This window comes from Trachemys scripta, chromosome 2 (assembly GCF_013100865.1).
Source record: "Trachemys scripta elegans isolate TJP31775 chromosome 2, CAS_Tse_1.0, whole genome shotgun sequence".
NCBI lineage: Eukaryota > Metazoa > Chordata > Testudines > Emydidae > Trachemys > Trachemys scripta.
The window spans coordinates 247,710,970-247,733,247 of record NC_048299.1 but is presented as its reverse complement, the minus strand read 5'-3'; the positions used below and the strand labels follow the sequence as shown (position 1 = coordinate 247,733,247).

The 22,278-nt window shown below is 40.1% G+C and overlaps 1 protein-coding gene across 1 annotated transcript in view; it reads right to left on the bottom strand.

The window, feature by feature from the left end:
* The window catches only part of DCAF13 (DDB1 and CUL4 associated factor 13), a 43,874-nt gene that overhangs the window by 21,377 nt on the left and 219 nt on the right, over window positions 1–22,278 (bottom strand). The window contains exons 2-7 of the mRNA XM_034763432.1: window positions 17,052–17,251; window positions 13,725–13,832; window positions 12,890–12,979; window positions 10,740–10,895; window positions 9,944–10,021; window positions 3,865–3,947 (exon numbers count right to left, since the gene is read on the bottom strand). Coding sequence (XP_034619323.1) covers window positions 3,865–3,947; window positions 9,944–10,021; window positions 10,740–10,895; window positions 12,890–12,979; window positions 13,725–13,832; window positions 17,052–17,251 — 715 coding nt within the window. The remainder of the gene's footprint in view (window positions 1–3,864; window positions 3,948–9,943; window positions 10,022–10,739; window positions 10,896–12,889; window positions 12,980–13,724; window positions 13,833–17,051; window positions 17,252–22,278) is intronic.

Below are 22,278 nucleotides of genomic sequence, written 5' to 3'. Positions count from 1 at the left end.
TAGTGTAGACACTTTCATAGTTAGGTCAGCATATATTGCCTTGTGTCAGTCTAACTCTGTAGTGTAAATGAGGCCTCAGAGTGTCACAGCTAAATACAAGGTGGAACAGACTGTTTAGCTGAAGTAGTTACCACATATTCTAAGGGCCAATTCAAAGTGAAGTGGCCCATTAATAAAGACACTGGAATTATGGCTTATTACTAAAATCTGTAACCCTATAACCACCCTTCTTTGTCCTATTACTGCAGGAGTGTTAATGGGCCACTTCACTTTGAATGATCCCTTAGAATACCTGTTAACTACTTATATACTAAAAAGCGACAGAGTCCTGTGGCACTTTATAGACTAACAGACAATTGGCGCATAAGCTTTCGAGGGTGAATACGCTCCAATACGTCTGTTAGTCTATAAGGTGCCACAGGACTGTCACTTTTTACAGATCCAGACTAACATGGCTACCCCTCTGATACTTATACTAAACAATCTGTTCCACCTTGTATTAGCTGTGACATTGTGAGTACCTTTCCCAGATCTGAAGAGCTCTGTGTAGCTTGAAAGCTTGTCTCTTTCACCAACAGAAGTTGGTTCAATAACAGATTATCTCATCCACTTTGTCTCTCTTGTATCTTGGGACCAACACGGCTACATCATCACTGCAAACAAGGACTCAAATGACCTTTTCACCACAAACCTCTGTGCCTATTCTCCCCCCTCACCTCTACTTTTGATACTGTCAATCATATGTTCTCCTCCTCAAAATCTAGTCCTACACTGGCTTCCATAGTATCATCTTCTCCAGAGTCTTCTCCTACCTCTATACATTTCCTTCAGCATCTCCTTTGGTGGAGTCTTAAATTTTTTAATTTTTATTTATTTATTTTTTATTTGGTGCATCCTGCTCCCCAGCTCTGTGAAGGGATCTTAGGGTTCTGTCCTTAGCTCCTTTTCTCTCTGCCCTCTTTCTTCAAGTGATCTCATCAAATTCACAGTTTCAAATATCTTCTTTTTGCCAAGGATTCACTAATCTTCCTCCAGTCAGTGCCTCACCTCAGTCTGCCTCTCCAGCATCCTTCCTGGATGTCTAGATGTTAAATTCACTTGCGTCCATGTTAGGTTATCTTTACTTCCATTCCCAATCATGCAGTGACATACTAGAGGGGAAAGACTCTAGGGCCATCAGGCCTTTCCCTTGTCCTTGCCTCCTGTATACAGGTTGTGGCCACATCTTGATGTTTCTTCCTACCTAACCTTTTTTAGATCCAGTTTTTCCTTTCTGCCCATATAGCTAAACTTCTCATCTAAGCCTGCAATACTTCCCATCTTGACTATTCTAGCCAACTCAATACCCACATGACACCTCCTCCAGTCCACACAAAATGCAGCTGCTACTGAGGTCACCCGCCTTACCCATTACTCTGTCAATGTTGCCACTCTTCCCTTTTAATCCATTCACTGGCTCCCCCTTTGTAACTGCATCAAGTTCAAATCCATCTTTAAAGCCTTCCCCTTCTTTGATCACTTCCACCTGCTACACACATCTTTTGCTCTGCCAATGATCCCTCCATAATCATCCCTCATTTATGTGCCTCACCACAACTGTCTTCTGCTTTCTTCCACTTCACCCTTTACATATGGAATGCCCTTGAGTGGGCTCACAAGGCCCAGACTCCCAATTCAAATACCCCTATTCAAGACCACTTTCAACCATGTCATCTACAAGACATCAGACAGTAATGACTTGCTAGAGCTGAGGAAAGGATAATTAGTATGTGGTTTAAAAAATAAAAAAAGATGGATCCTGGAACACCACACCACCTGGCCTCTCCTCCCCACACATAACGTTTATACAGAGCTTTTCTTGATTGTAAGTAGAGTGCAGCAGGGACTGTCTTCCTAAATTTGTGTCCACCATTTTGCTCACTCCGAATACTACTTTAATACAAACAGAAACAGCAGTAAATTGCTGCACTGCAAGGATCTGAATAGTATCACTAAAAATGAAGTTTTGTTAATTTCATCCTGTTGCTGCTTGAAAAAGATAGCAGGAGTGGAACTTTAAAAAGGCATCTTCACTGATACAGAAGTTGGCTTATGCCTCCCCAGTCACCAGGGAAAGCTCCCCAAAAGAGTGGGCAAGTAGATTTTTTCAAGTCCTATCTAAATGGGTTTTGAGAAATTAGTAAGGGCTTGTCTACACATACAGTTATTCTGGAATAGCTACTGTATTTTAAATTCACACCCTACCTTAATCTAAATTAACTTTGTACCCACGCCCTAAAAATGCTCTTTCAAATATAAAAAAGACAGAACTCTTCACTGAGAGAGAATCTGACACTGACATATCAATCTGTAACAACTAACTGGATTATTAATGTGCATAGTGCCAGCATTCAAGGGTGCTTTATAGACACTGATACAGAACATTTATTGTGGCTAATATTAAGCTATGATCTTCACCCTCTTCTCCATAGATGGATAGATAGCTGGAATTAATTTGATGCATAGTCTTTTTTCCTACATACTTTTTCCTTCTGAATTCTTCCACTTGCATCTGCTACTCCACCATTTAATTAACTAATGCTTGTACAATGTGTTGAAGATATACAACAGTACGCAAGTACCATTACCCACTGTATTTTTTTTAAACACAAATTAGAGGAATTAATAGTGGTTGCCAACTTCAGTGGTGCTACAAGCTATGAGTTGTACTAAACTGCTTAGGAGGCCTTACTTTTCCCATCACGCCAATAAGGATTAAACAGAGCATCCAATGTATGCCCCTTTTCAAGAACACAGCCAGTTACCAGTTCTTTGGAAGAGTATCCTCAAGAAGAGTCACTATATTAATGTATTCTAGAAGAAAGCGGTGATCTCTGTTTTTGGACCACTGGCTCCTTGAAAAGAAAGGTATGAAGTGCATCTTGAGTGCTTCTGGGTTTAAACACCATTAGAGAGAGAGAAGGCTTTTTTCCAACATTAGGTTGATTGTTCAAGTGGCCAATGCCATCCAAAAAAAAAAAAAAAAAAAGTGCTTTAGGAGACAGGAAGAGCTAGCAAAGGATAAGTACTAAAACCTTTTTTGGGGGGGGGGGGGGGGAGGGGAAATCAAGAGGCTTTTTTTTTTTTTTTTTAAATAGAAATGTTCATGCCAAAATAGCTGATTAGCACACTATGCCAGGACTCATGATAGCTGGCAAGTAAATAAGCATTTTCGTTGCACTGGTGGCTGGATCAATGGTGTTTAATTTCCAAGTGCCACTGTAGGTTACACTTATATCAATTCACTTTTTCTTATTCTGTGCTAAAATGGTGACCGAAGAGCTGTCATCTTATATTCCCATTTCCTCCTCCTACAGAAATAGTTACTCTGATTTTGATGATCATGCATAACTTTCAGTGCAGATAAGTTACACAGGCATATCAAGGACAGACGGACCTTGTAAATATATGACAGCGGATTTAGTTTGAGAAAGCAAGTTGGGAGTACAACCGTAGCTGGTGGGTACGTAGTACTACAGCCCTCCTTAGTAGCACTATCTTTTGGTCTTGCAAAGGTAGGGGACAAATCATGCAGTCTTTCAACACTCATTGACTTTAGGGCCAAATAAGGACTGCTTCACCAGGCCCTTAGAGAACAAAATGGTGGCTAATTTTTAGTAAAAGACAATGTATTAATTCCAGCTATTGATTCATGTGGAAAGAGTGGTATGCTACTTAATACAAGTTTTATATCCAACAAACCTATGATTCTCTAATTAGTCATTTACTTAAGTGACTCAAACATAAAATGTGAAGAGATTTTATAAAAATAAGATTTAGGTAAATAAACCAACAGGGATCACCAAAAAGTGAGATCATGCTTACTTGTGGTCCTCATTTGCTGAAGTGAAAATAAAAGCTTCCATGGGGTTCCAACAGAGTGTATTTGTCCTCATGTCCAAGATAACCTGAAGAAAGTTACATGTTACTACATTGTTATAAGTAATAAATAGTGGCCATTCTCCACACACACTAAATCTCCCAACACCTCTGGGAAGAGGTAAACAACTCCATTCTACAGATGCAGAAACTGAGGCAGAAGGGTGAAGTGACATACCCAAGGCCACAGAGCATTTCAGTAGCAGTGCAAGGATTAGGACTCAGGACTTCCTGTCCCAAATTATGAGGTCTTTCCTTCAGATTATGCTGCAATTAAGTTCTCTGTAGAGACATGTCATGTAACAGGGGCTTTATGTCAATACCATTCCTGAGCTGGTCCACCAAGCTACTTTTAAATTTCCTCTGTAGGCCCACTTCTTCCATAATACCAACAGGAACCTTTCAAATCTATTATCTATTCAATATATTTATTTCTTTAAAAGACATCTTTGATGGATGATGAAATGGATTAGTCTTTGCTAAGTAATCACATAAAATTAATACTGCCCCTCCTTTCTGCAACTACTCCCCACCCCAGCTGTTATCTTCTTACTATATCAGAAATTATTGTTCATTAATTCCTCAGGCCAAGATGATATCTTGTCTGCTTTGAGAAGGGCCTAGTAGTTTTTGGTGGGTGCAGTTATGGTGGGTCCATAGATATACTAAGTAGAAATGGGACCTATACCACTGGCAGTAAGTTGATTCATGAGTCAGAAATTTTGCATCCTGAGCTTGTGAAAACCAGATGACCACAGAAGAGACCAGCTTAGTCTTAAAATAGTAGAGATGGAGCTGACAACTACCCTCGTAAGACAACCCACACATTTTGCTGATAGCCAGTTAGAAGAAAAGTATTGGGAAGCCATATGTTCTATTCTCCCACCCTGAAGTGGAGTCCTGCAAGTGTAAAAACAGCTGGGTAATTGTTGGGGGAGGAGAAAAAAAAGTGATCTAGTAACAGAGTTAGCTCTGGTCTCTAATGCGGCTTGGAGGAGCTTCCAACCACCATATCAAGAGAGTTATTTGCACACAGTGATTCTTCCTGCCACATATTAGATGGATAACTACACAGAAGTTATTAATAAGTGAGCAATTCAAACAGAATGTCCACAACTCAGTGGGTCAACTCTAATCCTAGCCAAACTTTTGTATTTAATCTTTATTCTACTCAACTCTCTCTCTCAGCTTATTATAGGCAGATGAAAATTTCAGGGTCTTTTTAACTAGTTAACAGTAAGTGAATACTGCATGGCTTACACCAAAGCCACAAAAATAAATTTATAGCCAACATTTTATTACATATATGATCAATATCCTAAATGTTAGTAAAAAAGTAATTATTTGGTATTATTGGTGAATCAGAAGTGGCTAAGCATTTGTTGGTTTTGATTTAGGTCTTAGTATGGATAACTCCCTTTCAAAAGAAGCCAGATTTGCTCAAAGTCTATGCCTTTGCCTCTTGTTTCATAATAGTTCTTTTCCAACTGAATGTGTAGTATATCTTGAGTCCACTGTTTCATACATGGCATCATTCTACATTTTTCAAGTAAAAACACCAACTGAACAAATAATGTTACCATATCTAATATTATGCCTGACAGCAGTTGTAAAAATCAGTCTGGGGCTTGAAGAGATTTGAGTTACTGTGGATGTGATTTTTTACACAGCCACTACAGCAACTTTTAAATTTTTAACAGAGACCATCTCATGATCTCTATTTTTAATTATAGAAATGTCCAGACATTTAATGAGGAAAACTCTTTACTGGGACAAGTTTAACACTGGTTTTGTTTGTTTATTTTTAAACCATGAACACTTGCTAGAGGTTTCCTGTGTGAAGAGTCAATAAGGAGACCTGTAGATTAAAAGCAACACAAACACACATTGTCCATATATAGTGAGATTTTACTAATCTCTCCCACTTTAGTATGTATGGAGATTTTGGCCTATATGATCAGCTAAGGCTTTTATTAGTATAGCAAACAGTGGGTAACACCATTTTGCTCCTCTGGGCAGTTCAAATATAGGGGAATTTTTAATCCTAAACTCTTTGCTTCAATGATTTCTTATGGCAGTGAATCCCACAGATTCTAGAAGAATGATTGCCTTTTTACAGTTTTAAGTTGGTTACTTTTTAATTTCACTGAATGTCTTCCTGTTCTTGAATTATGGGTGCTCCCATTTACTCTTTCTACCTTCTCTACACCACTCATTTTTTACACATTTAAAATGGTCCCAATCTTTTCACATGGAAGTTTCCATGCCTGTAGTCCTTTTCATCACCATCTTTGAATACGTTCTGCTTGTGCCATATATGTTTTCAGATGCGGGGGACCAGAACTGATCAGAGTATTCCAAATAGGTGTTCCACTGATTTATATAATAGAAAACAACACTGAAAGTATTAATGCTATCCCATAACACTGTTTGCATTTTTTTTTCATTAAATTAACGATCACATATTGAGCAAATGTTTTCCTCAAACGGTCTGTAATGACCCTTAGGGCTATTCCCCCGCAAGTGGTCACAGTTCATTTAGAGCCCAGCAATATTCATGTGTAGTTGAAATAATACTTTCCAGTATACATTACCTTGCATTAGTCAACTTGGAATTGCATCTGCCATAATGCTGCCCATTTATCCAAATTTGTTAAATCCCTATGAAGTTTTTCAGTCTTTAAGGGCCTTGACTATCCTAAATAATGGGGTCATCTGCAAGTTTTGCCATCTAACGGTTTGCCCATAATAAATATCTTTTCAATTCTGTTGGCTAATATTTTTATGTTTATCTTTGGTACAGAATCTATGGAGTTTATAGAATTATTTTTTTATATTTATAAGGTTTGCATTAAAATATGTGCCACAGATAACAGTTGTGGAATGGAAGGCAAGTGGAGAAAGTAATGATAATGTATATATCAAGAATTGTCAAAATTAATGTACACACTTAAATAGGACATTTTGCACTAGATAGAAAAAAAACAAAGGGCTTTATTTTGTACAGCTGCCGTTCCCTCCTGAACACTGCCATGGTATCTCATCCCCTAAATTAAAGCTAGTACATCTGTAAGGAAAAAGATCTCTGCTCTTTTTTAGGAAGTCATTAGCTATGTGAAGGTCTGAGATTAGGGTGATTGCACATAGGCTTTTATAAATATCGCAGAAACGTTATTTAATAACAGTGTGATTGACAGTTCAGTTCTAATTAAGTGATAAATCTGGCATCTTTGTCTGATAATCAGGCCAGGAGTTCACCCATTCACAGCCACTTTGTTTTAAACATAGCACAGATTTTTCTACTGATTATTTCTCTTAAAAATAAATCATTTTCAAAGACTTCCAGATATTCTTGCATTGCATCATCAGTGTACCATTTATCTTTCTTCAGCAGCAGTGCTTCTAGTTTTGAATTCCTTTTTTTAAAAAACTGCTTTTCTATAAGAAAACAGCACCTCATCATAATTGCTTTAAAAGCTTCTCATCTGCAAGTCAGGGTTTTGTGGTGGAGTTTTTTTTAATTTTACCTCCGATCATAGTTTTACACTTACTATTGCTAAAATAGTTAAGCCACACAGAGCTCTTATCATAGAATATCAGGGTTGGAAGGGACCTCAGGAGGTCATCTAGTCCAATCTGCTGCTCAAAGCAGGACCAATCAATCCCCAGACAGATTTTTGCCCCAGCTCCCTAAATGGCCCCCTCAAGGATTGAACTCACAAGCCTGGGTTTAGCAGGCCAATGCTCAAACCACTGAGCTATCTGTCTCTCTCCCCCCCCCCTCCAAGATGGACTGTGGCAATTCATAGCATAGCTCTCTGTTTCCACTGGAGGTTAGACTATCTATATATTAATGTTTAATTAAACAAAGGTCCCCTTGGGCCTCTTCACAAGACTGCACGGCAGTAACCCAACGAACAACAGATCACCAGTATAGGAGAAGGGCATACAACAGCAAGAAAGTTATTGAATGGGAATTTCTACATCTCCACACAGCCTACATTCCTAACTTAGACTTCCATGCAGTTTAAAGGGAGCCTGTCAATTATCATGTTTATCTGTATGTTATGGCTAGCACATCATCACCAATGAGAGATTTTGTGGGCCAAATTCTGCCCTCAACTAGATAGAAGTGCAACTCCATTGTCTTCAGAAAAAGAGGAGGCCAGAATTTGGTTGTGGAACTGGAGCTTTAACAGTTCTGTTGATACATGAAACAGAGGAGAATCCAGCTCACTCACTCAGTTACATGAGTAATACTTAGTAATACTACCAGGACTAAGAACTTATTTTAAGTATGAAAAATAAACAATAATGATGGCTTGGAATAGAGTGAATGTAGAGCTATAATTGCCTCCTACTGAAAGCACTTTCTTACATACTAAAAAATCTTGAAGTAGTTCCATTCTCTTACAAGAGACCTATGTTGCTGTCAGGATTTTTTTAAATTAATTAATTTATTTTAAATCAAAGAGCAGATATACTGTTCTGTTAGGACTTTCTAGGCACATTATTTTGGATTATCACTGAGGATCTACTGACCATTCTGTCCTTGTTTCCCCACACAAGGCTCCCACTCACATCAACGACAAATTTTTTTTTTTGTGGGGACAGACTGCATAATATACCATAGGGACGCTCAGTGCATAACAAAGAGCCGGAACACTGCGCTCCCATAGAAGCAAAAATGTCATCAAGCTGAGTCAGTCCTTGAACCCAATAACCACATTATCTGTTCATAAATACTCAACTGTGAATTATCTTACATTTAATGGTTTGCCTAAAACAGGGGTAGGCAACCTCTGGCACGCGAGCGGATTTTCAGTGGCACTGACACTGCCGGGGTCCTGGCCACCGATCCGGGGGGGGGGGGGAGGGGGAAAGAGCTCTGCATTTTAATTTAATTTTAAATGAAACTTCTTAAACATTTTAAAAACCTTATTTATTTTACATACAACAATAGTTTAGTTATATATTATAGACTTATAGAAAGAGAGCCTCTAAAAACGTTAAAATGTATTACTGGCACACGAAACCTTAAATTAGAGTGAATAAATGAAGACTCAGCACACCACTTCTGAAAGGTTGCCGACCCCTAGCCTAAAATGTTTTTGTAAAGGCAAGTGACAACTCACCTGTTGTCTATAAAATAATTTATATAAATATAAATGTTATTTGACAAAGTATTTATTCAGTTTTAACTAGAAATGTATCGATCACACCATTTAACTCAAGCAAGCTCAAGAAAAAACTTGTCATTTCCATTTGTAAATATGTGTAAGCTCAATTTTTCAGCACAGATCTCCTTTTTTGAGTGAAAATCTTTTAAGAGTTAAAAAAAATTACTTTGCCTCCCCCTCTGGCAAGAAAAAAACATCACATGTGTTGGAGCACTACATTAAATGAACACAACTAAGGGCTTGTCTACCATACCAGGCGGGGTCAATCTAAGATACAGAACTTCAGCTATGCAATAGCATAGCTGAAGTAGACGTACTTAGATCTACTTACTGCGGTGTCTTCACTGCAGTAAGTCGGCAGCTGACGCTCTCCCGTTGACTCTGCTTGCTCTTCTCATTCTGGTGGAGTACTGGAGTCGACGGGAGAGCGTTCAGTGGTCAATTTATCGCATTTGTACTAGACGCGACAAATTGACCCCCGCTGGATTGATCGCTGCCCGCCAATCCGGCAGGTACTGTAGACAAGCTTTAAGACTCTGACGTCCAGTCTGACAGACAGAGAGAGTATGACAGCCAATTTGAAATGGAAAGAGGGCCCTTTTTAACCCCTTTGCATGGCTTAAATCACAAAAATTTACACCCCAGATTAGGTTAAATTAAAGAGGTGACACTCACAGAACTCCCACTTGGTCCAAAATCCCCAACGCTTACTATGTCAGGGACTAACTTTAAACTGTCTGGGGCCTCTCCATGCGAACATGCTACTTAAGTGTTGCTGTATTACACAAACTGAGATCAACATTTTATGTACAAATCATTAAAACAGCAAGAAAACAAAAAGTTACCTTCTTTAATGGAGTTGATTGCCTCATGTCATACAGCACAATATTTCTGTCTGAAGCACAGCTTCCTAAAAGATACGTCTAAAAAAATAATCATGCCATTATATCAGGTATCACCTTCTAAAGTTATGAAAACAAAAAAAGATAGGACACTGAGTATATATTTTACACTAAATATTTAAGCAACTGCTATTTTGCTAATTTAAGTACAGACAGAGCCACTTTTTTCTAATATCTGACTCTTAAAATTTTAAGAAAACCGTTTGAAGAAAAGCAATCACAGAACAGGAACATGATCTTGAATCTCCTTTGACAAAACAAAATTTTGGTGTTAAATGTGTTCTGTTTGCTTTAACCATTAGTAAATGGGTTCGCTGTTCTTTATGTACAGCCGAACAGTCAATCTGAGGGCTTTTCTCAGAAATAGTTTTGTTTTCGCCAAACAGAAATCAGAACCAATCCATTTTTCCCCACTTGTGAAATGGTAATTCTCTCACATATTCACCAGCTAATCTAAAGGACAGTACATCCAAAATTCCCCTCAACACGATGTTGATCATTGATTTAGTATGTATACAGAAGACTATCTTTAGTATTACCTACTGAAGCAACATCACCACTTAAAATTAAAAAAAAAAAAAAAAAAAAAGCGGCTATATAACAGGTGTTAAAAGTACTGTTTTGGAAATTTATAGTTGCAACAAACAGTTGAATATGAATCTCTGAATGTTAATATGATTTAGTCCTCGTACTGACCAAATAAAATATTGATATATAGTATGTATAAAGAAAACATTACCTCAATTGGATTAAATTTAACACTGCTGATGCTATCAACACCCCATGTCAAAGAGCATATGGGACTGGTCCTTTGTTCATCCCAGATGTCTACTTGATGCCCACAAGTTGCAAATACAGCTTCCTTCCAGTGGTGATCAATTCCTGTGTACACTGTCTTTAAAGGCAAAAAAATTAGTTACAGGAATGATCAACTCAACAAGTTTTTCAAGTTGTTACTTTTATTATTTAAATTACTGATGACCAAATCGTCAACCCCTGCTGAACAGTTAACATGTTGTAGCCTTTCACATTTAGCTATTTTAAGAATATTGTAGCCTTTCATTTTCTATTTGCAAGTTCTTTGTAAACTTTCATTGATTATATTTATAGTGAAACCTGTATTAAATAGTCACTCAGACAGTTTGAAACCAGTTTGACTGAACATTTTAATTTGAAATACAACATATTAAAAAGTGTGGTAATATAACCTACACAAACACACAAAACCAACTTTAAAAAGTTTAATGTATTTCCAGAGGCAGTCAAATAGGTCCCATATGTTACACAAAAGTGTATAGCTGAATCTTGTTAGCAATTTTCCTTATGGCTGTACCCATAATTCATTTTAAAATCTCTCTCTAGCTCACATACAAAGAAAACCCACAAAAACATGTGCACTGTGGTGGAGGATGCCATAAAAAACAGCCTTTTTTTTAAAGTTACTTAAAACAAAACCACTATCACATCTCGCAGGCCAGAAGCAACCATCATCATGTAGTCTGATCTCTTGTATAATGACCTATGATAATTTCACCCAGTTAACCCAATATTGAGCCCAATAACTTCCATCTAACTAAAGAATAACTTGTATTTGACTAAGACTATCTTCCAGAAAGGCATCCAGTCAATAAGATGACATCAAGAGATGGAGAATCCACCACTTGCATAGATAGTTTGTTCTAATGGTTAACCACCTTCACAGTTAAAAATCTGTCCTAATTTGAATTTCTCTGGCTTCAGTTTACACCCACTGGTTCTTGCTATGCCTTTCTCTGTTAGAAACAAGAGCCCTTTAGTACCAGTATTTTCTCCCCATGAAGGTACACTGTATTCAGGTAATCTCTCAGTCTTTTTGATAAGCCAAACAGATGGAGCACTTTAAGAGCTTGTCTTCACAGCAATATTACCTAGAGGTATAACTCAAGAGTCGCCTCCAACCTAACTCCCGTTCACGCATACATAAGAACAGCCCTACTTGGTCAGACCAAAGGTCCACCTAGCCCAGTATCCTGTCTTCCGACAGTGGCCAGTGCCAGGTACCTCATAGGGAATGAAGAGAACATGTAATCATCAAGTGATCCATCCCATCGCTCATTCCCAGCTTCTGGGAAACAGAATGGACCTATCCTCCATGAGTTTATCTAGTTCTTTTTGGAACTCTGTTATGGTCTTGACCTTCACAACATCCTCTGGCAAGGAGTTCCACAGGTTGACTGTGTGTTGGGTGAAGAAATACTCCTTTTATTTGTTTTAAACCTGTTGCCTATTAATTTCATTTGGTGACCCCTAGTTCTTGTGAGAAGTAGTAAACAACACTTCCTTATCTACTTTCTCTACACCAGTCATGACTTTATAGACCTCAATCATGTCTCCCCTTAGCCGTCTCTTTTCCAAGCTGAAAAGTCCCAGTTTTATTAATCTCTCCTCATACGGAAGCTGTTCCATACCCCTAATTGCTGTTTAATTTATTAATTTGTCCCAAAACCTCCTCTAATGATACCTCAATCTGGGACAGTTCCTCAGATCTATCACCTAAAAAGAATGGCTCAGGTTTGGGAATCTCCCTTACATGTTCAGCCATGAAGACTGATACAAAGAATTCATTTAGTTTCTCCATAATGGCATTATCATCCTTGAGTGCTACTTTAGCACCTCGATCATCCAATGGCCCCACTGGTTGTTTAGCAGGCTTCCTGCTTCTGATGTACTTTAAAAAAATTGCTATTCCTTTTTGAGTCTTTGAAAAACACAAAACATTCCCAGGAGAAAATGCAAAAGTGTAAATCCCAGACCCACAATCAATCAGCTTCCACCCCACTAGTCGATGCTTAAGTAATCTAAGTAGTAACAGAAAAATAGAAGTGTGAAACCAAAACTAAGTTTTTATACCTTTCCAAGAATTGTATGCAATGGTTCTTCTTCTCCCCCATATCCCGGGCCATCCATTTTCCAGTGCTTTACAGTTTTATCATCACCAACCTAGAAGTATTGGAGAAAATGTATACAGCTAGCTCTTTCAGTATTTAAACACACATTTATTCTATTTACACAATTCAAGTTCCTATGTTATGCAACTACCCGAACCATTTTCCCCCTCCTCAAGACACTTATCTAGCGTCTACTTCAAAGCAGTGGATACACGTTCCATTGTCGGTAGATGGACGTGCAAGATTTTTGTTAACAAGAGGACCCATCAACTCATTCTGTCCTCCATACTTCATTCTTTTCACTGTTAGAGGTTAGTCCTGTTTTCATTTGAACACCAAACACTGATATTTTATCACAGTTTATGTGCACTTGAACCCATTATACTTGATATAAAGGGACAACAAAAGGATGTTTTACTGACAGAACTTTGACTTTAGTTACTCAACTGAAACCATCTTGAATCATAGTAACTATTGGCATCTTTCAGTTACAGTTTACCATCAAAACCAGTAGGTAAAATAACACACTCATATTAATTGAGTTGCCTTTAATGGAGAACACCAGAAAATTGCTAGTCTTGGTTAACAAATGCATTGTAGCACCAAACATTTTTGTTCAGAAACAGAAAAGGCTATGTTTGCAATATAAATGGAGTTTACTGGACATTATTCCTAAATACTACTGACATTTTAAACATTCTACCATAGAGAAGCTCACCAAATGATTACAATAAGTTTCCAATTAGAAAACCAATGGTGGAAGTACACTCTATACTTCATACCAACATTATACTTACGGTGAAGAAAGAGGTACCACAAAAGCGAGTACATATCCCTCGTACAAAGCCCTCATGCGCTTGTAAAGTACGGATGCATTCTCGCTTGGTCAAGTTCCAAATTTTAACCTGTTAAAAGCATACCAAAACATTTTTCCATTTAGTAGTTTTCTAGCTGTAAGATGTTATAAAAAGTCATGTCAAATGGACACCAGCAGTCTGAAATCTAGCTAGTTTTAGAAAATGCATTCCAATGAGTTCGAAACAAACCTTACCCTGAATATCCGTGTCTATTTTTTGTGGGTTTACACATTTCCTTAATATTTTTTAAAAAATTATTTATTGAAGTGAGTGTCACCACTAGCACAAATTCGATTTTACAAACCCAATACTGGAAGCTGCTCCACATGAGTAGGCCTCCTTGCAGGATAGGGACCATAGAAAGTGCAGTGAAAGGAATTATTGTATAGCATTGTTCCTATCCTAGAGTTCATGTAATTATATCTCACAGTCCACAAACAAGTTACTAGAAGTTTCACTGTGAGCCACCCATGATCTAGCTCCTTATATAGCCACACTTCATCATAGTAATTGTAACTTCTGGAATTCAGGTACTGTTTTCCACTGCCTTCAGATACATAAAATTATACAAAAGAAGAGAATATGCAGTAAATTTCGGTTTCTGAGAAAAAGTAGAGATCTTATAAAAGGAGAAATCCAAGAGAATAATCTTTGGATCCAATGCAAAAATTTCATTTCATTTCAATGTTCTTTCAAGGCTTATTGGGAAACAATACTTTTGCACTTGTACAGTTTCATAGTGAACATATTAAGTCAGCATTTTCTGATTACATCTCCAATATCTGTTTATCTCTAATAAATATTTCTGTTTCAGGCTTTTTCAGAATCCAACTGAAATGAATAATAAAAATGTACTTAGGTTTTATATATTTTATTTTGTGTTAATGCCCAAGACCTCTTCCATTCTACAATGTTGAGTTCCAAAATGTTTCCTATACATTTATTCCCATGGTTCCAATTCATTTCCCTCCCTTTTTTCTAAAATTCTAAAACCCACAAATAGTGGGAAATGAATGACTGTCAAAGGAAACAATTACAACACTGTGCACAAAGTGGGGGAGAAAATGAGGTGTTTATTCTATAATTGTTTCTAATTATCACAATATTTTTGTATTGTTAAAGGTAGCAAATAGGAGTAGACAGTCATATTTAAGATTTGTGCTACACTAACAGTAATGGATAGATTGCCTGCTCTATGCAGAAGCTTAAAAATGACAGCTGTGAACAAAGGCAAAGGACAAAAATACAGAAGTCAAATTCTACCAGGGAAAACTGAAAGAAACTCTGGCAAGTCAAGTGTAAAAGTATAATTAGACAGGCCAAAAAAGAATTTGAAGAGCAACTAGCAAATGACACAAACGCTAACAGCAAAAAAATGTTAAGTAGATCAGCAGCAGGAAGTCTGCCGCACAATCAGTGGGGGCAGCTGGACAAAAAAGGTGCTAAAGGAGCACTCAAGGAAGACAAGGGCATTATGGAGAAGCAAAATGAATTATTTATATTGTTCTTCACTGCAGAGGACTCCCCTAAAAAGAATGGCTCAGGTGTGGGACAATTCCACAGATTTGAAAATAGAGGCCTTTTTGAATTCACCCAAGAGTTCTGAAGGACCTCAAATATAAAATTGCAGAGCTAACTGTGGCATATAACCTATCACTTAAATCAGCCTCTGTACCAGTTGACGGGAGGATAGCGAATGTAATGTCAATTTTTTAAACAAGGCTCCAGAGGCTACCCTAGCAATTACAGGCCAGTAAACCTAACTTCATTACCAGGCAAAGTGACTGAATCTATAGTAAAGAACAGAATAATCAGACTCACAGACAAACAATATGTTGGGGAAGAGTCAACAGCTTTTGTAAAGGGAAATCATGTCTCAATCAATTAGAATTTTCCAAGGAGGTCAACTAACATGTGGACAAGGATGATTCAATCGATACAGTGTACTTGGACTTTCAAAAAGATTTTGACAAGGTCCCTCGCCAAAGGCTCTGAAGCAAAGAAAGCAGTCATGAGATATGCGGGAAGATCCTCTCATGGATCAATAATTGTTTAAAAGATTGGGAACAAAGGGTGGGAATAAATGGTCAGTTTTCACAGTGGAGTGAGGTAAAAAAGCAGGGTCCCCCAAGGATCTGGACTGGGACCAGTATTGTTCAATATATTCATAAATGATCTGGAAAAAGGGGTAAACTGTGAGGTGGCAAAATTTGCAGATGATACAAAACTACTCAAGATAGTTAAGTCCCAAGTAGACTGCGAAGAGCTATAAAAGGATCTCACAAAACTGGGTGACTGGGCAACAAAACGGCAGATGAAATTCAATGTTGATAAATGCGAAGTAATACACATTGGAAAATATAATTCCAGCTATTCATACAAAATGATGGGGTCTAAATTAGCAGTTACCGCTCAAAAAGAGATCTTGCAGTCATAGTTGACTGTTCTCTAAACATCCACTCAATGTGCAGAGACAGTGAAAAAAGCTAACAGAATGTTAGGAACCAGTAGGAAAGGGACAGATAAGACAGTAAATATCATAATGCCTTATATAAATTCATGGTATGCCCACACCTGGAACATGATGTGCAGTTCTGGTTTCCCCATCTCAAAAGAAATATATTAGAAATAGAAAAGGTAGAGAAAGGGGCACAAAAATGATTAGGGGTATGGAACAGCTTCCAAATGAGGAGAGATTAAAAAGACTGGGACTGTTCAGTTTAGAAAAGAGACGACTTAGGCAGGATATGGTAGAAGTCTACAAAAATCACATCTGGTGTGGAGTAAGTGAGTAAGGAAGTGTTATTCACTCTTTCACATAACACAAGAACCAGGGGTCACTCAATTAAACAGGTTTAAAACAAACAAAAGTACTTCTTCATACAACACACAGTCAACATGTGGGACTTGTTGCCAGAGGATGTTGTGAGGGCCAAAGATATAACTAGGTTCAAAAAAGAATTAGATAAATTCATGCCAGGTCCATCAATGGGTATTAGCCAGAATGGTCAGGGAGGAAACCCCATGCTCTGGGTATCCCTAAACTTCTGACTGACCGAAGCTGGGACTAAACAACAGGGGATGGATCATTCTTTAATGCCCTGTTCTGTACATTCTTCTGAAGCATCTGGCACAGGCCATGGTTGGAAGACAGGATACTGGGCTAGACGGACCACTGGTCTGACACAGTATGGCCATTCTTATGTACAAAAAACAAAGTTTTTATTCTTTTTTTTTTTTTTTTTTTTTTTTTGCAAATTCACTTACCTCTCCATCACAGGCCCCAGAAAGTACTGTAGATAAACTCTGTGGATGCTTAGCCATACAATTAACTCCATCCCTGTGACCATCCAGCGAAGCAAGAAAAGGTTTTGCAAACACGCGTTCTAATTTTGTTGCATTCAGGGCTCGCATATACTCTCGTGGAACCTCAAACGGATGCAATGCAGGATCATAGTTTCTTGGAACTGGAATAAGATGGATAATCGTAAGAACCCATGACATCCTCTGTGGTGCAAGTTAGGTTGAATTAAGATAAATTCTCCTTTGGGTTTCCCTACCATTCTGGAAACAATACATTTTCCTGCAACACTGGAATTTCTGTCACGTTGATAACTGCAAAGTGATCTGTGGGATCACCTGCTACTGAAATGTTTAAGTTCAGAGTTAGTCCTTCTAGCTTTTTTAAATTAAGACGTTAAAAGGACAGTGTCAAGTACTTTTTAAAAAAATTTACTTTTAGATTAGACTTCTAGCTATCAACATTTGTTTTATATTTCAAAAAGAGCTGAAATTAAAATGCCCATAATTTAACTAAACATTGGATTTATGCTAGTCATGTGAGCACGCTAGGAACTGAAAGTTAAAAGGCTCTTGCCTGTCAAGAGACATTACCTGCTCAAAGAACCAAAAACAAAGCCAGTATTGAGACTGTCAATGGACAAGGATATTTTGTAATTATTTTGTTTCTTCCACGCTGTTGTGGGTGGGAAGGGAAGGAAAGGACTGAAAACCACAAGAATAAGGGATTAATAATTTTCATGCTATCAGCAGCAAGAACTAAATGTTATGTGTTGTTAATATACACACGTATAATGTGTAGCTATATCCACACACACACACACACACACCACCATAACTCTAGCCCTCTAAAGGCTAGTTGTGGTTCTAAATATCTATGGCTATGGCTACACTACAGCCGGGATCGACACTTTGAGATTGATCCATGGGCGGTCAATTTAGTGGGTCTAGTGAAGACCTGCCAGATCAACAGGAGATCGCTTTCCAGTTGACCCCTGTACTCTACCCCCAAAAAGAAGAGTAAGGTAAGTCGATGGGAGGGTTTCTCCCATCGACCCCCCGCAGTGTAGACCCCATGGTAACTTGACTTAACGTATGTGAACTCCAGCTACGTTATTCACATAGCTGGAGGTGCGTAGCATAGGTCGACTTACCGCGGTAGTGTAGACGTAGCCTATGAGACCTCTTCTTCAGCACAACCAAAATAGCCTCTGGTCTAATGGAGGTAGGAGATCATGAGTTCTACCCCCACCTCTTCCAATGAAGAGCAATATTTCCCTGCATTTCGTAACACTTATTACTAAGCAAGGTACCATATCCCTACATTATAAGACCTACCGTTTCTCCTTTACCCTATTATACAAATGAGATAACTGAGGGCAAAGAGTTTGCGTACATTCATATCTAACAAAGCTGGGGAAAGCATACAAATAGAATATAAAGTGGAAGACCCAAATCTCATCCACTAGACCAGCGGTTTTCAACCAGGGATCCAGGGACCCTTGGTGGGTCCACGAGCAGGTTTCTGGGGGCTGCCAAGCAGGACCAGTGTTAGACTCACTGGGGCCCAGGGCAAAAAGCCCTGGGGCCCTTAGCTCCGCCACCCGGCGCTGAAGCAGAAGTCTGAGCAACTTAGCTTCACATGGCATCCTGTGGTGTGGGGTTCTGGGCAACTGCCCTCCTTGCTACCCCTTAACGTGAGCCCTGGCTTTTATATTACTCCTGAGGGCATTCTGTGCCAAAAAAATAAGAATTCTGCACACCATATTTTAAAATTCTGCAAATTTTGTCAAATAAATGCAGAGGCTCCAGCATGGAATTAGGGAGCACAGGCCACTGGCTGCACAGAGGTGGGAGATCACTGTGCAGCTTCCCAGGGGACACTGACTCAGCAGTGAGGCTACACCTAACCCCGACACAGTATGAGAACCGGACCTGCCCCAGAAACACCTCAGGTTCCTGCCCCTCTGTGCCAGGTGCGGGCAGGCAGGCTCAGTAAGGCAGGATCCAAGTGTGAAAGGGCTTAGTGTGGGGGGAAATCTAGGTATGGGTTGAGAGGGTTCTGTGTGGGGGCAATCTGTGTGTGGGCAACTCAGTGGGGGAGCTAGGTCAGGGGAGGGGGAACTGAATGCACAGGGATTTGTTGGGGGCTTCTGGGTGCAACAATAATGGGACTCTGCAGGGGGTCCAGGTGCAGCTGGTCAGGGCTCGGTATGGTGTGGATCCAGGTACAGGTGGCTTGTCAGGGTGGTCCAGGTGCAGTGGAAGTGGGGCTCATCAGGGGGGCTCTGGGTGTGTGTGGGGGGGGGGTTAGGCTTGGCAGGAGGGTCTGGATGCATGGGGGTTGGGCGGATAGAGGAGCAGCTCCTTGTACAGTGATCCCTCCCCCTGCAGCTGAGGAGCGATGGGTGCAGGAAGCGTGGGGGGGGGGAGAATTTGCAGAGCTTCCTACAGCCGGGGGAGAAATTGGGGGTAGGTCTGACACAGCCCCGTGTGCCATGCAGGGGAAAAGGAAGTCCGATCCTCCTCAGCCCAGCTGGAACTAGCAACTGAGCCTGGTGCTGGGTAGGAGCCACCAGCTGGTTCTTCCCCAGTCCTGCCCGCTGCCCCACAGTGATTTACCTCTCTGTCAGCTGCCCTGGGCACCTGAAATAATACTGCTGGGGAGGGTTGCATGACCGCTCTTGTAGCTTGCCTTTGCTTCCTCATCAGAAAGTCATTTTTCTGCAGGGAAGCAAAAAAAACCAGGGGGGGACAAATTTTGCGCATGCACAGTGGTGAAGAATTCCCCCAGGAGTATTACATGCAGAAAACCAGTTGTGGGGGCACAGGTGGGCCATGGAGTTTTTATAGCATGTTGGCAGGGCCTCAGAAATAAAAAGGTTTAGAACCCCTACATTAGACCATGTTCACAGCATCTCTCAAAAAGAATGTGTCAAATCTGACCAGGACACGACTGTCTGTAATATGGTAATATTCTGACACACCCATCTTTACTAGATGCCATTGGATCCACAGACGAACAAGCGCTACATAAGGGCAAAACATCACTGAAAAATAAGTAGCAGGCTGGAGTTATAACTCCCAGACCCTTCCTCTAACCTCAGGGTAGCCAATTATTTTTTGTCAAGGTCCACATTTCTTGGTCAAGGTATAGTCAAGGTCCAGACTCCAGAGAAAAATAATAATAAATAATAATAAGTAAATGAAAAGATTTCAGGGTCCATTCAAAACATCTGGTGGTCCAGATCCGGCCTGTGGTCCGCCTATTGAATACCTCATCGAGATCATGATCCATATCCAGAGTCCGAAACAGAACCCTGCATTCCCAATACATATTGGGGCATGTCCTTATATAGAAAGAGGCAGTCCTTTTCTCATTGTGTAATGCAGACCATAATACACCTGTCTAAAAAAATAAATGCACAAAATGGAAACTCAGCCTAAGAAATTTCATAGAAAAATATATCCCTACACTAAAAGAATATTGAGGCTGCAAAGTGAAGCATTCAGCTGTTCAGAAATGTCAAAGTTAAGCTAGCATACATATTCTTAATTCTGATACCTTATTCACTAGCATTATGATACCATGATCACAACTATTTTTTCCATAAGACCCCTGACTCATTCACAGCACAGTTTCAGTGGTGAATGAGTTCTTGTTGGGAGTAAGTTGAACGATGGATAGTGGCACAGACTGCAGAAAGGGAACGTAGTGTGTTCTGGTGAAAGCACTTGGGCAGGACCCAGTAGAACTAGTTTCTAATCCAGGCTTTGACACAGACTTTCTATGCCATGGTAAGGAAATTACTTAAACCAGACTTCGCAGAGGAGAACACTAATGTTATGTTCCTCAATTTCTAAGTATCCAATCTGAAACATCAAGAATCTGATGTTCATTCTCAACTCTGACTGAAGTCAATAGAAACAGCAGGTGCTAAGCATTTCAGTATATCAGGCCATAGGTGCCTCGGGCATCAAGTTACTGAGATATCCAAAATCAGCAGACACTTCTGTAGGTGTTGGCTTTAATCTCCCTGGGGGCTTGGCTACATTCGGGACTTCACAGTGCTGCCGCATCAGCGCTGTGAAGCGCGAGTGTAGTCGCGCCGCCAGCACTGCAAGAGAGCTCTCACAGCGCGGTACGTACTCCACCTCTCCGAGGGGAATAGCTTGCAGCGCTGCGAGCGAGTGTGCAGTGCTGCAGGCACTGATTACACTAGCGCTTTACAGCGCTGTACTCAGGGGGGTGTTTTTTCACACCCCTGAGCACAGCAAGTTGCAGCGCTGTACAGCGCTAGTGTAGCCAAAGCCTGAGTGTCATTTAATAATCTGTAAAGCCTGCATAATAATATCTCCCTGTCTCACTCAGGTGTTGAGATGGTAAATTCATTAGTGTGTGAAATGCTCACACAGGACAACAAGGAGAACCACAGAAGAGCACAAACATCCTCAGGCATTGAGGCACTTGGAAGTGCACAATGAATGGCACCATCACTTACACTAGACCAGGGGTAGGCAACCTATGGCATGCATGCCAAAGGCGGCACGCGAGCTGATTTGCAGTGGCACTCACACTGCCCAGATCCTGGCCACCGGTCCGGGGGGCTCTGCATTTTAATTTAATTTTAAATGAGGCTTCTTAAACATTTTTAAAACCTTATTTACTTTACATTCAACAATAGTTTAGTTATATATTATAGACAGAGACCTTCTAAATAAGTTAAAATGTATTACTGGCATGCAAAACCTTAAATTAGAGTGAATAAAGACTCAGCACACCACTTCTGAAAGGTTGCCAATCCCTGTACTAGAACATGACCCCCGATGCCAAAGCACAGTCCAGCCGGGCACTGAATGGAGGCCGGGCTGCTGCCGAAACCAGCAGGGGGTCGTGGCATAGGAGGGGGGAAGGGAGGTCGGTTTGGCGCTGCACCCCCTAGTGTTATCCTTACTTACTTGTAGCCTGGGACGGCGCCACGTCCGGGACCCGGACGCTGCTATGCTAGGCGCTGTACACACACGCGGCCCAGTCCAAGGGGCTGGCAGGTCAGACCCTCTCCTAGCCCAGCCTGCCAGACCCATGCTCCCCCTTCCCTGGCGGGTGGCCCAGCACAAGGCGGGCCCCAGGGAACGGGGCTCAGCACCCGACCGGCACAAGCAGCCATTGCGCCAGGATCAGCTCAAGCACCGG